Genomic DNA, 15,549 nt, shown 5'->3' with positions numbered 1-15,549 from the left:
TATCTCTGCCTCCAGAGTGGAACAGAGAGATGACGGAACAAGAAAAATTTGTTTCCATCCATCCTTCCCCAAACCCTCTCTCTTCACCCTGGGGTGGAAATCACTCTGAAGTCCATTCTGAGTGGAACTGAAAGTATTTCACAACTTACTCCATAGTTCCTCGCCAACCACTGGCTTCCATGACATCACTTAGAGCTATGTATGCTAATTGCCTCTCTGATGATATGGGAAAATTTAGCTCAAAGTCTGTTTTTTCTAAGTGGCTTCAGGCCTCCCCTGTTATGACCCTAAACCTTAGGCCACCCAGCTACGGGACTTGCTGGGCTCCCCTGGAGGGTAAGCATTGAGATTCTCTCTCTTTCCTAGCACTTGAGTCATAGAAATGGTCTGGGTCTAGTTAAAACTGGTTGCTATGATGATGTTAGGAGCTAGGCACTCAAGAATCCATCTAGACACCTCTCTAATCAGCTGAAGACCTTTCTTTCAAAGGATACTTGAGGACATCATCAGCAAGAAACTGTTTGGCTGTCAGACAAAAACTACAGTCTTCTAACTTTGTGAGTTCTCTGACCCCACCTGGGACTTCAGTCTTCACCAGCTACTACCCCACATGCATGTCTTATGTATTCTAGGGTCATATCTTCCTCATATTACTATGCTTATCTGTACTCATGAATTTCCCTTCTTTTACTAAACTTCCTCCAGAGCTTTACTAGGCCCTATGGAAGCCTCATTCCATTGTAATAAACTCCTCTATGTCTTCAACCTCTTCATCAAATGTTTCCCCCAGGGTTGTGCTTTCACTGAAATCTGGCCCAACCCAAAGAACGTCACATGCCTCCAGCCGCTGCTTGTTTTATCACACATCAAAGGGACCTTGAGCAGTGCTCTTCCCCTTTTGAGGTGTTCTCCTCCCTCACTGCTGTTAGCTACTAATCATTTGTCGCTACTTCCTTGCTCACTGAAGATTTTTGGCATTAGATGCAAGGTCTTTCTTTCCAATCAGTTATTCCTATCAAATTGGGTGACTTTGGCATGGATGAGTTTACCAACACCCTTGCCTCAAAGTTCTTTGATCTTTCCCACTTCAAAGATCTTCATCTACAGGCTATTTCAGCAGCCCCTTCCCCCTTAACATAATCTTAAACCTTATCACCAAGAATACCTCTGCCCCTAGAATCTTAAACCTCAATGTACCAATCTCTGTCCACAAGATATTTTCCACCGAGATTTGCTCTTGATTCTACCTACATCTGTTCTTCATCTTTATTAAGACCTCAGCTCTGTCCAGTCTAGACCCTATAATGCAGTGCTTTCCAAAAGCACTCTCTTAATAGGTAGCTAGTATGACTGAGAAACTGAATTTTCATCTTATTTAATTTTAACTAATTTAAATTTAAATAGCCACATGTGGCCGGTGGCGGTCATATTGTTTGCACAGTGATAGAATATTTTTTCAATCATTCTCTTGCAAGCAACTTCAATAAACTTGCCCCTTTGTGCAGATTTCATCCCAAGAGCAATCTACTTTTGATCTACATATCTGTTCCTTATGACTGAATGTTTGAGCACTCCTGGAGGAAATTATGCAGTTGATCAGGCTGGTGACATTACAAATTGGTAGTCTCTAGTTCCACTTAACTTGGCCTCTGAGCTGCTTGCCCTGCTCACCACCCTCTCCCTTCCTCACAGCACTTACTTCAGCAGTACCCTCTGCTACTGATTTTAGTTTCTCTTTCTCCTATTTTTTTTTAACATCTTTATTGGAGTATAATTGCTTTACAATGGTGTATTAGTTTCTGCTGTATAACAAAGTGAATCAGCTATACATATACATCCATCCCCATATCTCTTCCCTCTTGCGTCTTCCTCCCATCCTCCCTATCCCACCCTCTAGGTTGTCACAAAGCACAGAGCTGATCTCCCAGTTCTGAGCTGATCTCCCTGTTCTATGCTGATCTCCCAGTGCTATGTGGCTGCTTCCCACTAGCTATCTGTTTTACATTTGGTAGTGTATATATGTCCATGCCACTCTCTCACTTTGTCCCAGTTTACCCTTCCCCCTCCCCGTGTCCTCAAGTCCATTCTCTAGTAGGTCTGTGTCTTTATTCCCATCCTGCCCCTAGGTTCTTCATGACCTTTTTTTTTTTGGATTCCATATATATGTGTTAGCATACGGTATTTGTGTTTCTCTTTCTGACTTACTTCACTCTGTATGACAGACTCTAGTCAACTCTCTGAAAGAGTAAGTGGAGATTGCTGCCTCCACCCCCAGCCTCTGTCCCCACCTCTCTGCTGAAACTTCCCTGGCAGATGTTGTCAGTGGCTTCCCCCCACTGCCAAACGCAGAACTCTTTTCAGACCTCATCACCTCTGACTACGCTGTTTAACGCCACACTGTTGGCCATCTCTCCTTCTGAAACTCTGTTCTTTTCCAACCTCTGACATCCTGGTCAGTTTTCTCTCATCACTCCTTAAATGGTGACTAGGGCAGGGATGGTTCTCCAGGAGTTTTCATGGCTGATATGGTATTTCTGTTACGATTAGCTTTGCTTTGATCTCATGCTCACCATGGATCCCACTATAGATATAAATATAATGTATATACAATTATGTATATTTATATATTATAGATATATAATGTCTGTATATTTTATAAAATATAGAACTATACTATATGTTATATGAAATATGATCTATTAAAATATATGAAGCATCATATAATGTAAAATGTAAAACACATCATTACATGTCAAAAAATTCAGCTCCTGGTAAGTCCAAGCCATCAGATTACACTACCCACTGCTCCCAGTATCCATCTCCTCCTAGGCACCTGGCTTCTCCATCACTTCCCTTGCCTAGGCAATTTCAGCCTCTTGCACACAGTGCCTAGCCTCTCACTTTCTTGTCCTCTTTTCCTCCAGTATCTTGTCGCCCACTCTACCCCAGCCATTTCTTCCCTGGACCAGACCCCAGACCCTATTGTTACCACTGCACCCCATAAAAACTCTCAATATCAAGCATCTCACCTTGTGACCACCACCTCTTATCTTTTCATTTCATTCTTTCTTCTACCACCACTCCATCAATTCTCCCACCTCACTGGGATATATTATGAATTGGAATATTTCTCACTGTATCTGCAGATACTACCCTAGGCCAAGACTCCATTACCTCTTGATTAGATAGTTACAATTGCCTCCTAACTGATCTCCCTACTTCCACCCTTGCCCACAAATCTAATTCCTTAAGCCCAATTGATCCTTTAAAATATGTCTCAGATGGTATAACCCTCCTGTTCAAAAGTCTCTGATGACTTCCTACCACTCTGAAAATTATATCCAAATCCTTTCCCATCACGCTGAGAACTATACCCCCAATCCTTCCCATGACCTACAAAGTCTTATGTAATCTGGCCCCCGGAACCTTTCAGACCTCTTCCCTTCACTTACTCTGCCCCAGCCATACTGGCTTCCTTGCCATTCCTCCAAAATGCCAGGCACATTCTATCTCAAGGCCTCCCCCCTTCACTCTTGTTGCACAGCCAAGAAGGCATTGCAGTCTCTGAAGGGAGTTGCAGTCAAGGACTCGGCCCCGTCACTGCCCAGTCACGCTCTTTCACATATTTATATTTGTAGCCCAGGCACTTTCGTTCCTCAGTTTCTTTATTGGGGCCTTGGGCAGAGGTCTTCTTCAGATGCTTCTGCTCAGGCTGCCTTATGGTAGGAGGGAAGGAGGACCTTGGAGACACTTTCCCCATGGAGAATTACTTTTCCCCAGCTGACTCAGTATTTCTACTCTTAGCCCTTTCCCCTCATCCTTCCCTTCCACCTCTCCCCAGGGTCCATAAAACTGCTGGAGCCTTTTGTCTGGGGCTCCCTCAACAGTGAGAAGAACCCCCATGTCTGTGCTGATCCACCCGATCCTTGACTGGTGTGCTGCACAGAGGGAGAAAGAAATAAAAGTGTGGAAGAACAAGTTAAGAGTCAAGGGGAGTTAGTCTGAGAAGCTCTAGTATTTTCTAGAAGAAGAGAATGCGAGGAATGGTAGAGAAACAATATTTAAAGAGATAGGGCTTCCCTGGTGGCGCAATGGTTGAGAGTCCGCCTGCCGATGCAGGGGACATGGGTTCGTGCCCCGGTCCGGGAAGATACCACATGCCGCGGAGCGGCTAGGCCCGTGAGCCATGGCCGCTGAGCCTGCGCGTCCGGAGCCTGTGCTCCGCAACGGGAGAGGCCACAACAGTGAGAGGCCCATGTACCGAAAAAAAAAAAAAAAAAAACCCCAAAAAAAAAAAAAAAAAAAAAAACAAAAAAAAAAAAAAAAAAAAAAAAAAGAGATAAAGATTGTGACTATTCAAAATGGAAAAAGACACAAGTCCTCAGATCGAAAGTGTGTTCTAAGTACCGAGTAAGATAAATGAGAATAAATCCACACCTAGATATGTTGTGGTGAAGCTGATAAACAAAAAGCATAAAATATTTTTTCAAATTTACAAAGAAGAAGAATTGAATTGAATCTTTTCATTCTTTAAAAAAATGAAGAAAGAATACCTATAAAAACAATGACAGTTACAATGAAAGCTCCATAGCAACCATAAACCAAAGAAGACAATGGGGCAATAACTTCTGAATGAGTAAAATACACACACATTCAAATAAAGCAAATTACAGCATTTCAACCCACTGGACTAATACAATTTCAAAAATTATAAAAATGAAAAGAATTTAGAAACATGAGAAAGTGTGTATGAAACAATATTGAATAGAACATATTCAGGGATTTGCCTATATATTGTGGTCACAACTATATATAACTAATTTTACTCTCTTGTCTGTTACACTGTAGTAAGGACCAGAGGAGTGATTTTTATGTATTTTTTTATTTTCTATATTTTTAAAGTTTTTTTTTCTGATGTAGACCATTTTTAAAGTCTTTATTGAATTTGTTACAATATTGCTTTTGTTTTATGTTTTGGTTTTTTTGGCTGCGAGGCATGTGGGATCTTAGCTCCCCGACCAGGGATCGAACCCACACCCCCTGCATTGGAAGGCAAAGTCCCAACCACTGGACCACCAGGGAAGTCCCAGAGGAGTGATTTTTAAGTAGTGGAGGGAGCTGACTACTTTTTAATGGAGACATCTATAGGGAGAATGAATGAAAGAAAGAGTGAAAATGAAACCAAGAATGGGTAAATACTCTTAGAGACTGTTGAAAGAATTTTCATAATTTTGAGGTCCTGGAACTTGGCCCTGTGACTGGCAATGGCTATAAAGGAAGGGCTACAAGTGTGTTTGTTTCTGTAAATTTTAACAGTACCGAGGGGGCCAAAATCCCGAGTTGCATACTCTGGAAATGGTATTAAGATCTCTCACAGAGTAAAAACAAGCCACAGTCTCTCAAACTCTTGCTGCTTCCCAAAGTAGTCTGTTTGCTATTGGAGCCTCTCTGTTCCCTACAAATTTCACTCTTGCTCCCAATCAGCCCTCTACTTATCCGATTCAGTGACCATCTTCCACTAAATTAACTTGTCTGACAGCCCATTCTCTCTGGAACCTACTAAATACTCTACTAAAATGATCCACTACTTCAGAAGTAAGATACTCCCTACTGGGGAGCAAACATCTATTTCAAAGGCCTCTGAGACAGTACCTTAACATAAAGGGCTGACTCCAATAGGAGAACTACTAGGCTCCATGACAGTTCTTTGGGAATTTGGGAATTATGTCTGAACTATCTATCTATTCACCTCTGTGATTATAGTGACAACTATCAACAGCAACAGGAAGTGGGAGTCAAAGTAATCATATAAACATAATCCTCACACAGCCACCCTTGTAGGAACCTGCAGAAACCTGGGAGGAAACAGTAGACCCTTACACAAGATACGAAATGAGGGTTAGAGCCAATTTTATGTAAATCTTAAAGTGAATGAAGACCCCCAACTATACTCCTGGTACATTAATTGAACCAGAGGTATTGTTCAAGAGAAATGAGAAGCCTTAGGACCCAGTAAACCCCCAGACAATAAGAGCAACCATAAAAAGTCAAACTAGGAAGAAAATTCCTCCTGATACATGAGCTACTGATTTTCCAAACACCACTCTGACTCCAGCTTTAAGTACTACTGGAGGTGCTGGGTAGCAGCCAACAGAGCTGGACAGTTAGAGGTGCCTTTGCAAGTGGCACTTCAACATTCCTTTGGCTTTATGAATACAAAGCACAAATTATAACCTAATTCTGCAAGGCCATGGCTGCCCTCTCGCCCTTTTAGGTTTTAAACTCTCGTCCAATTTTCGCCTCATGGGCAATGTCTGATTTCCATGACTAGGGGAGGACACAAAACATATGGAGGAAAAAGGAGACACAGAATTATTTCACTGTACTGTTTTATCTCTGCTGTCAAATGAATTATTCAGCCCTGCATTTTTGCTGTGGATTATCTGGGTCAATTGCATCTCCTTTCTCCCTTTGGATTCCTGCCTATGGGCAGGTCACTGCTTGCCAGCCCAGCAAGCAGAGATGTGCCCTGAGAAGAAAGATAAAATTCAAATAGATTCTTTTCCATTCTTTAAAAAAGAATGAAATCTGTTTTATTATTTTTAATCGTGTGTTAAGTATTGGTAATGTTATCTTCCAATCAGGTGTTACCATTTTCCTATCCCACTTAAAATTTCTACTGCCAAAAATATAACTACTATTCTCTCACCACCATAAAGCTTAAATGACTTCCATTTGGGGGAGTTATTTTTAAAGTTTCAATATTGATAACTCTCTTTTTAGAATTTAGGAAGTATCCAAGTATCTGGTACATCTTTCTTTCTTCTCTCCCAAGTCATAAAAGCTGGGCTGGTCACTGTATGAGAAGGGCCAGGGCCCGAGCTGTAGGGACAGCTAAGGTGTCAGCTGCTGGGAAGGTGGAGGATGTACCTGGTGGGGAACTTGTGAACTTGGCTAAGGCACAAGCCACATTATCTATCAAAGTTGTTTGAGTCCCCAAGGGACAAATCCTAGTATTATGGAGAGTTCCCTAGCAAGAGTTAGGAGGAACAGCATAATGTCAAGGTGAAGTGAAGAGAGGCTGAATCTATACTGCTAGGTGTGAATCCAAGCTCTGCCACTTATTAGCAATGTTGTCTTAGGCAAATTACTGAACCTCTCTGGGCTTTAGTTTGCACAGCTGTAAAATGGGGAATCATATAACAAGACCTAAAGCAGAGAGTTATGGTGACGTTTGAGTTCATATTTATAAAATGCTTAGAACAGTACCTGGCACAAAGTAAGCACTACATCTCTGTATTTGTCAAATAAATAAGAAGTGGGATAGGAAGGGGTTCTTGCTGGATAATGTCCTGCAAATCTTTGTTTTATCCCCTTTCTCTCTTGCTCTTGCTCACACATCACTTCTACCTCCCCAAGAGCTAGAGTAACAGGTCATATTGGTGCTGGGAGGTGGAAGCTGCTGTTATGACCTAAGTCAGTAAAGTGATCAGTTAGCCCACCTATAGCACAGACCCAACGAGCTCCAAGGTGCTAAACAGAAAACACATCACAAAAGGCCTGTCCCAGCCAGCATCAATCTGAGGGAGCATCTCTCCCTTGTAGCCTGACTCCTTTTACCCACAGCAGGGACAAGGACAGTGGCCAAGGGCCTGGTGTGTGGCTGTCAGGAGGTAAGCTCGTGGCCGGACCAGTTAGTCAGGGGCAGCCTGTGTGCCGTTGTAGCCAAACAGCAGGCTGGGCTCCCCCTCCCTGTCTGCCCCACACCAGGACCGGATGCCTTCCCTCTCGGTGCTAAGGGTGGGGAAAACAAGCAGCAGGAAGGGGATGGGCCAGGAGAAACTAAAGGCACCCAGTCGCAGGATGGGCGGCAGGAACCTCGGCCAACCCGTTTACAGATGAAACTGAAACTCAAAGAGAGCAGTAAACAGGGAAGGTCTGAGTTTTGTGAGGCCTGACACTTCTAAAATTTCTTTTGAGGGGGAAGAGCTCTTTCAGAAAAAGAATACAGAACACAAAACAAAATGCCCATGGCCACTACAGTGCCACTCAACATGGGGAGAATGTGATAGAAAAGTCGAAAAGTCGCAGTGGAAAGAGACAGTGGTCTTAACTTATTGTGGTTAAAATATCTTATTAATGAAAATTTTACTAAGGCTTAAGACACAGGACCACACTGTTAGGGCTCCTCCTGGGGTCTCGGAGGGGCTTGGAAAGAGCTGTGCAAGTGAGGAGCCCTGAAGCTTAGTCCCTTAGCTTGATGGTAAATCAGCTGATACAATTAGCTGAGGCTCACTGAAGCAGGTGGTAGCAGAGGTGGGTTTCTTGATCCTCCCAGTAATCAGTGCCGACTATGATCTATGGGCACGGGCTGGTGGGGGAGGGCAGTGGATTGGGGGGGAGAGGGAAGGTAGGGAACGAGAAAAACAATGATCGCTAGTGGAAGGAGACTTTTAGAAGCCTGTCAGCCATTTCCTAAAAGTGTGAGAATGCAGAAGTGGGAACAGAGGAGCAGAAGAGTTAAGCTTCAGGCGTGTCAGAGTAGGGACCCTCCCCCAGCTCCCTGGGCACCAATGGACAGGCCAGTCTACCCTCCTCTGTGCATCCAGGACCACGGGTGTGAGACGACAGAAGGTGTAGGGCTCCATCTCAGGCTGGGCCTGCCATCAGCTGAGATACTTGTTCTCGATTGTGATACTTCCTTCTTCTCCATGAAAGTCTTTTGCATGTGGTATTGTGAACGCTGAATAGAAAGTGAGTAAAACCCATCAAATCTCAAACCCCAGCTTGTAGGTCAGGTTCATCGGGAGACAGTGGGAGGATTCTAGGACTTTATAAAGCCCAGAGGGTGCTTACCAGACAGCAGGAGGGCCATCACAACGAGAGTGTTTCTCAGTCCCATGGTGCTAAAGTTAAAAAAGAGAAGATAAAACTTGATTAGAAAATGAAACCAAAAACCAAAATATAACAAGTGGAGTTTGAAATTCACTTAAGCCCATGGGTGTGGCAGAGATCAAACAGTGTGTACACCAAAGCCATTTTTTTTTCCTCCTAACCCCACAGACACGCCCTATTTCCCAGTCCCCCCCCACCCCATGTTAGGTGGGCCATGGGACTGGTTTTTGGCCAATGGAATTGTGGGCAGAAGTGACAGGTGTTACTTCCAGATACAGCAGCACTAAAGCCTCTCTCTTGCCTCCTTCCCTTGCCTTCTTGGATGCAGAGGATCCAGAGGAGGAGTCCAAGGGCCTAGAAGATGGAAAGCCTCACTATGAAAGAAGCTGGTTTGCTGGACAAATTAATAAAACAGCTCTCAACACCCCACAGTGATCTATATTGGGCTGTGACATGAGCAAAATATAAAACTTTACTGTGTTAAGCTAATGAAATTTTGGGAGTTGTTTACTGCAGTAGCTAGCATTACTTATCTTGACCAATAAATGGGTATGGCGGGGCAAATAGAAAGTATTTATGTTCAGAAATCAATTTTTCTTTGGCTTCCCTGTGGTTTTCAAACTTAATTGTGCACACAAGTCATCTGGAGGGCATGTCAAGGCAGTCTCCTGGGCCTTGTCCACAGAGATTCTGATTTAGTAGATTGAGTGAAACCCATGACTAACAAACTCACAGGTGATAGCGATGCTGCTGGTCGAAGGACCCCACTTGGAGAACCACTGCACTAGAGTGTTCACTTAATCTATATGATGGAGCCAAGGAAAACGACAGGCATTGCTCTATAAACTCCATCCTCTCTTTTTAACTCTCCTGCCCTCTGTCTTTCTTCATTCACCCACTGACCCCAACTTAGACCAAAAGGGCTGTAGAGTGGCTTACAGGGAAGCACAGAATAGGAAAGATGACCAACATTACAAACAGGGGAAAAGCAAACCAAATGCAGGAATATAAAATGGAGCCGAATACAAGGCAAATGCTAAATGCTTACCATAGAACCCTGCCCACTTTGCATGGTGTGGGTCACAAGTTTGGCTTGTAGCTTTTTTAACAGCCAAAGAGAAAAGGTAAACCTAATTGGTGAATTAATTTACAGATCTGTCCATGAGATAAAAATAAACCAATGCTCAGGGGAAAGTGTGCAACTATTCCTGATGCAATAGCAGAAATTTCTTTCTTAGGGGTGATTTGTCTAGAAGCCATCCCTGATGACTTTGGGCTAGGCCAGACACCCTTCCCTTCTTTTCCCATAGCACCCAGCACACAGCTTTGGGCCCAAAGTGTCTGTTTCTTCCCTTCTGGACTATAACCTTTCATTTTTAATTAAAAAAATTTTAGTAGATCATACCTGCACATGGTACTAAATTTAAAATGTAAAGGTGATAAATAGTGGAAAGCAACTCACTCCGAACCCTGCCCCCTAGCAGTCTGATTTTCCCCCATAGAAATAACTGGAGTGACCACTGATACCTGTTAGCAGTTTCTTGCCTCTACTTGAAGTTATTTTAGGCAAAACAAAATGAAAACTTATACCCATATTTTTTTTCATTTTATTATAAAACACAACTGTTAGCATACTATAATGCAGTTTTGCACACTAACCACTCCCCTGGAGATTGTTCTGTATCCGCATGTACTGAGTATCCTTATTCTAACAGTTGCATATTATTCTGGTGTATTCTATTGGATGGCAATAATTTACTTTACCAGCCCCTATCAATAGACGTTTAGGTTTTTCCAATCTTCTGCTGCAATGAAAAACCTTGATCATATGCCAAATCACATACGTGAGAGTAAGCTATCTTCCTATAAGCAGAATGCCTTGACCAAAAGGTCAAAAGGTAATTGCAATTTTAATCTTCACAGATACTGAAAAAATTGTTCTCCCCTAAAAGTTTATGTTTATGCTCCCAGCAGCAAAACATGAGTGTGCTTAGTTTCATATAGTTTTTGCCAACAAAAGCTAATTTGCGATCTTTATCAATAGGGAAGGTTAAAATGACATCTCAGTGTAATTTTAAAAAATTTTTTGTTGTCATGAAATACACATAAAATTTACCATCTTACTCATTTTTTGAGTGTACAGTGGTATTAAACACATTCACATTATTGTGTAACTATCACCACCACCCATCTCCAGAACTTCTTTCATCTTGCCAAAATTAAACTCTGTACCCGTTAAGCACTAACTCCATACTCTCCCCCACCCCTTTGTCCCTGGCAACCACCATTCTACCTTCTGTCTCTATGAATCTGACTACTCTAGGGACCTCATGTAAGTAGAATCAGACAATATTTGTCTTTTTGTATCTGGCTTATTTCACTTAGCGTAATGTATTCAAGGTTCAACCATGTTGTAGCATATGTCAGAATTTCCTTCCTTTTTAAGGCTGAATAATATTCCATTGCATGTATATGCCACATTTTGTTTATCCATTCAACTGTTGATGGACATCTGAGCTGCTTCCTCCTTTTGGCTGTTGTGAATAATGCTATGATCATGGATGTGCGACTATCTCTTTGAGACCTTGCTTTCATTTCTTTCAGGTATATACTCGAAAGGGGAATTACTGGATCATATGGTAATTCTATTTTTAATTTTGGGGGGAACTGCCATATTGTTTCTCATAGCGGCTGCACCATTTTACATTCTCACTAACCATGTACGAGAGTTGCAATTCTCCACATCCTTGCCAACACTTGTTATTTTCTGTATTTTTTTCTTTAGTACCCATGCTAATGGGTGTGAGGTGGTTCTCACTGTAATTTTATTTTATTTATTTATTTTTTGCGGTACGCGGGCCTCTCACTGTTGTGGCCTCTCCCGTTGCGGAGCACAGGCTCCGGACGCGCAGGCTCAGGGGCCATGGCTCACGGGCCCAGCCGCTCCGCGGCATGTGCGATCTTCCCAGACCAGGGCACGAACCCGTGTCCCCTGCATTGGCAGGCGGACTCTCAACCACTGCGCCACCAGGGAAGCCCAATGAATCACGTTTAGTTCAAACAATTACATGAAATTGGTATGGCCCTGGGAAATCCTGGACAGATGGTCTGTGTAATTTGTGCAGTGGGGAGGAGCACTGGATATGAGAAGGAAGTCAACATCGTTTCTGACTTCTCTGTTTGGAAACTCTTTCTTCCCGAGGGAGAAGCTGCCTCTCCTTTATTTCCTCTCATTGATACTGGTGTTGTTCTCTCAAACTATGCAGAATAAGCCTACCACACTTCTATCTCAGCCCTTCATGGATTTGGGGGATAGAGATCATGTTTGTTCTCAAAATCCTGGCCCAACAGTGACATTCCTAGTAAACTTCACTAACATTAATTTGGAGACTGCCCACCATCCTGGCCAACACTTTAGACACTTAGTTTATGAGGCCCTTTTAAAATATAGGGCTAAAACACATGAGATTGACATGATTCTCTCTTATACAGTATAAATGCCCCATGTAAAAAATTTCTCTCACCTCTAGCCATGGAGTGTGCATGAGGGTGGAGGCTTGACTTAGGAAGCCAGTTTTCTTCAATGTCATCAGCTCTGAAGAAGAGCAGAAATGTCACTGCTTCCTGTGCAATGAACTCTTAACCCCAACTATGAGTCACTGCTTTTTCCAGAGGGCCTGAGAAGTAGACACTCTAGGCTTTGGAGGGAGAGAGCAAAAAGGGGAATGGGAGAGGAAAGAACCTAAGAATTTACAGGGAGGATTCTCTGAGAGGAGATTTCTGTCAGCTATGAGCAGAGTAAAGTCTGTACGTTTGTGAACTGGTCAGAAACCTAGAATGAGTAGCTTCCATTTAGCTGGAGGTTCACTTCAGAAACCAAAGAAAAGTACCCATCAGACACTACTTTCCCTTGCTTTACATACCTGGCCATCATAGAATGTGAGTGAGAGTCAGCTGAATGACTAAGTATATTATTATGCCCCACAACAAGGTGAGATTATTTCTCCCCGTGTTACAGATGAAGAAATGGAGTTTCAGAGAGGTTAAAGAATGTTCCGAGTCACCTGGAGGTTGAGATTGAGAGGTTGAGATCCAAGGTTGGGATTTAAACCTGCACAGCCTCCTTGCATTCTTTTTAATAAATTCTTTTGAGGTAACATTGGTTAATAACATTATATAAGGTTCATGTATGCAACATTATATTTCCACTTCTGTATACACTACAGCTTGCTCACCACCAAAAATTTAGTCTCCATCCGTCACTCACTGTGTTCTTTTTAACACTGGTGTGGTTCCTTTAAAAGTTCCAGCTGGTTTCAGATGTGTTGTAGGACCCAGTGAAAGGATCCCAGTTCTACCCTCTCAGGACAACAGGGGAGCAGCACATCCCTGGGGCCAAGTGTGATGGTGGCTCCTGGAATCGGAGTGTGACACTCAGGGGGACAGGCTGGGCTGCGGGCAGGAGGGAGCCATAAGTGTTCCTGTGTATCAGGAAAAGTTCTGTCCTGAGCTGCCATTCAGTCCACAAATATTGCTTGAGCACCCACTATGTGCCAGGCGGAGAATGCTCCTCTCCATTCCAGCCCTAGACAGGTAATCAGTTTCCTGGCCTGGGCTGACCTCCAGACACATGTTACTGTGTTTCAGCTAAGCTTCACCTAGAAGAGCTCGGGGAACTACAGGTATTGGGGCAGAAAAAGGAGAGGATTAAGAAGAGCTCTTTTTCATCTCAGGTCTGCAGGAGGATGTGGGATCTAGTTCAGGCCAAGTGCAATATGCAGAGGTGTGGTGTAGTGGTGGCCAGCCATGGGGTGGGACAGGGGAGCACAGACATGATGACTCAGGAAGTGAGAGAAGGATTCCAAGGCAGAAGTTGGGGAGCACCAAAAAAGTTCCCTATTTCTCAACTTTGTCTAGACTATTAGTGGTGATCAGGGCACCAGGAAAAATGATGATAGGTTTGCTGGTGTCTAAGGAAGGTGTTCATTGAGACCGTCTCCTGCCAACATGTAGTGAATTTGCTTGGCGTCAGGCTTGTTCTAGAGGTTATGGGGGAGTGTAAAGATCTGCAGGCCTTGGTCCCTGACCCAGCATTAAAAAGAGAAACAGAATGTCCACAAATAGCTACCATTCAAGCTCCAGGCCAGTGTGGAAGGTGGACTCATTTATCTCCTCCTGGCACATACGAGAGTCCTTGCTCCGAGCGAAGCGGGAGACGCCACAACCTCCGTGGAGGGAGGACTAGATGGGCCTCAGCCCAGTGCTCAGGCCCTGGCCCTTTGCCTTCTGCCAGCTCAAACTGTGACTGGACAAGCCAGGTGTGCTGGATGGGCACAGCCAGCCAGGTGAGAAGAGAGTGAAGGCCAGGAGGAGGACAAGTTTGCCCGGGGCTTTGGCTGGCCTCGGGGTGACGTGCTGCATGAATCACTTCTCAGGGCACCAGAAGCTCTACCTTTAGAGCAGCTGTGATAACCTCTGAGACCCTGGGAGGAAGAGGGTAGGCTTACTTCCTTTTTTACGAAGTTGCTGAACTGCAAAATAAGAAGGTTGCTGGGACTTGACTGTATCTGAATTTTAACTTCTGACAGGGTGTCTCATGCTATGCTTGAGAGCAAAGGAGAAATATGGGATATATACTCGCACAGTTACTTGGCTGAAAAGCTGTGCCCTAATGTCATTCATTCATTTAACAAATAGTTAGGAAGCCAGGCCTTGTGCTAGGTGCTGGGAATAGAATGATGAGCAAAACCAGAAAGGACTCCTCTTCATGTGGTTGCTTACAGTTTAGCAGAGGAGCAGGATAATGACGATACAAATACATGTAAAATTACAATGATGACAAGTGCTACAGAAGAGAGGTTCATGGTACTCTGAGGGCCCATAATAGGTCTAGTCTAAACTTTGAAGAATGTTGTGATAGATTAAAGATGGACACATAGTCTTTGCTAATCTTCTCTCTTGAGTCTGGGCTGGGCTTAGAGGCTTGTTTGACCAATAGAGTGCACTAGAAGGGATGTTTAGGATTTCTGAGGCTAGGTCAAAAGAAGCCTTGCAGCTTCTGTCTTTCTTGGAATACTCGTGTAAGATGTCCCACTACTGAGACCACCATGCTGGAGAGGCCATGTGTAGGTGTTTGGGTCAATAGACCCAGCTGAACCCAGCCTTCCAGCCATCTCTGCCAAGCCACCAGACATGTGAATAAAACCTTAAATCATCTAGATCAGAGGTCAGCAAACTGCAGCATGAAGACCAAATCAGGCTATCACCTATTTTTACAAATAAAGTTTTGTTGGACTACAGCCGCACCCATTTATTTAATTATTATCTATGACCGCTTTTGTACTACAATGGTAGAAATGAGTAGCTGTGACACAGACCATATGGCCTGCAAGGCTGAAAATATTTTCTATCTGGCCTTTTATAGAAAAAAAAAAAATACTGACCCTTGCTGTAGATCAGCACTGTCTAACAGAAATATAATGCAAGCCACATACGTAATTTGAAAATATCTAGTAGCCGCATTAAAAAATTCAAAAAGAAATAGGTGAAATTAATAATATATTTTGTTTAATCCAATATACCTAATATTATAATCTCAACATGTGATCAATATAAAAATTATTAATGGATTTTTTTTTTTTTTTTTTTTTTTTT

General features: G+C 43.2%; 1 protein-coding gene across 6 annotated transcripts in view; it reads right to left on the bottom strand.

Annotated features, from left to right (window-relative positions):
* The window catches only part of CD86 (CD86 molecule), a 73,218-nt gene that overhangs the window by 31,120 nt on the left and 26,549 nt on the right, over window positions 1-15,549 (bottom strand). For 5 of the 6 annotated variants that reach the window (XM_024769251.1, XM_024769254.1, XM_024769250.1 and 2 more), the window contains exon 2: window positions 8,857-8,906. In XM_024769251.1, coding sequence (XP_024625019.1) covers window positions 8,857-8,906 — 50 coding nt within the window. Of the gene's footprint in view, window positions 1-8,856; window positions 8,907-12,419; window positions 12,491-15,549 lie in introns of all 6 variants that reach the window. The other variant, XM_024769252.1, reaches the window with a different exon arrangement.

This window comes from Neophocaena asiaeorientalis, unplaced genomic scaffold, assembly GCF_003031525.2.
Source record: "Neophocaena asiaeorientalis asiaeorientalis breed wild unplaced genomic scaffold, Neophocaena_asiaeorientalis_V1.1 scaffold671, whole genome shotgun sequence".
Taxonomy (NCBI): Eukaryota; Metazoa; Chordata; class Mammalia; order Artiodactyla; family Phocoenidae; genus Neophocaena; species Neophocaena asiaeorientalis.
This window is presented reverse-complemented; position numbering and strand designations above follow the sequence as displayed.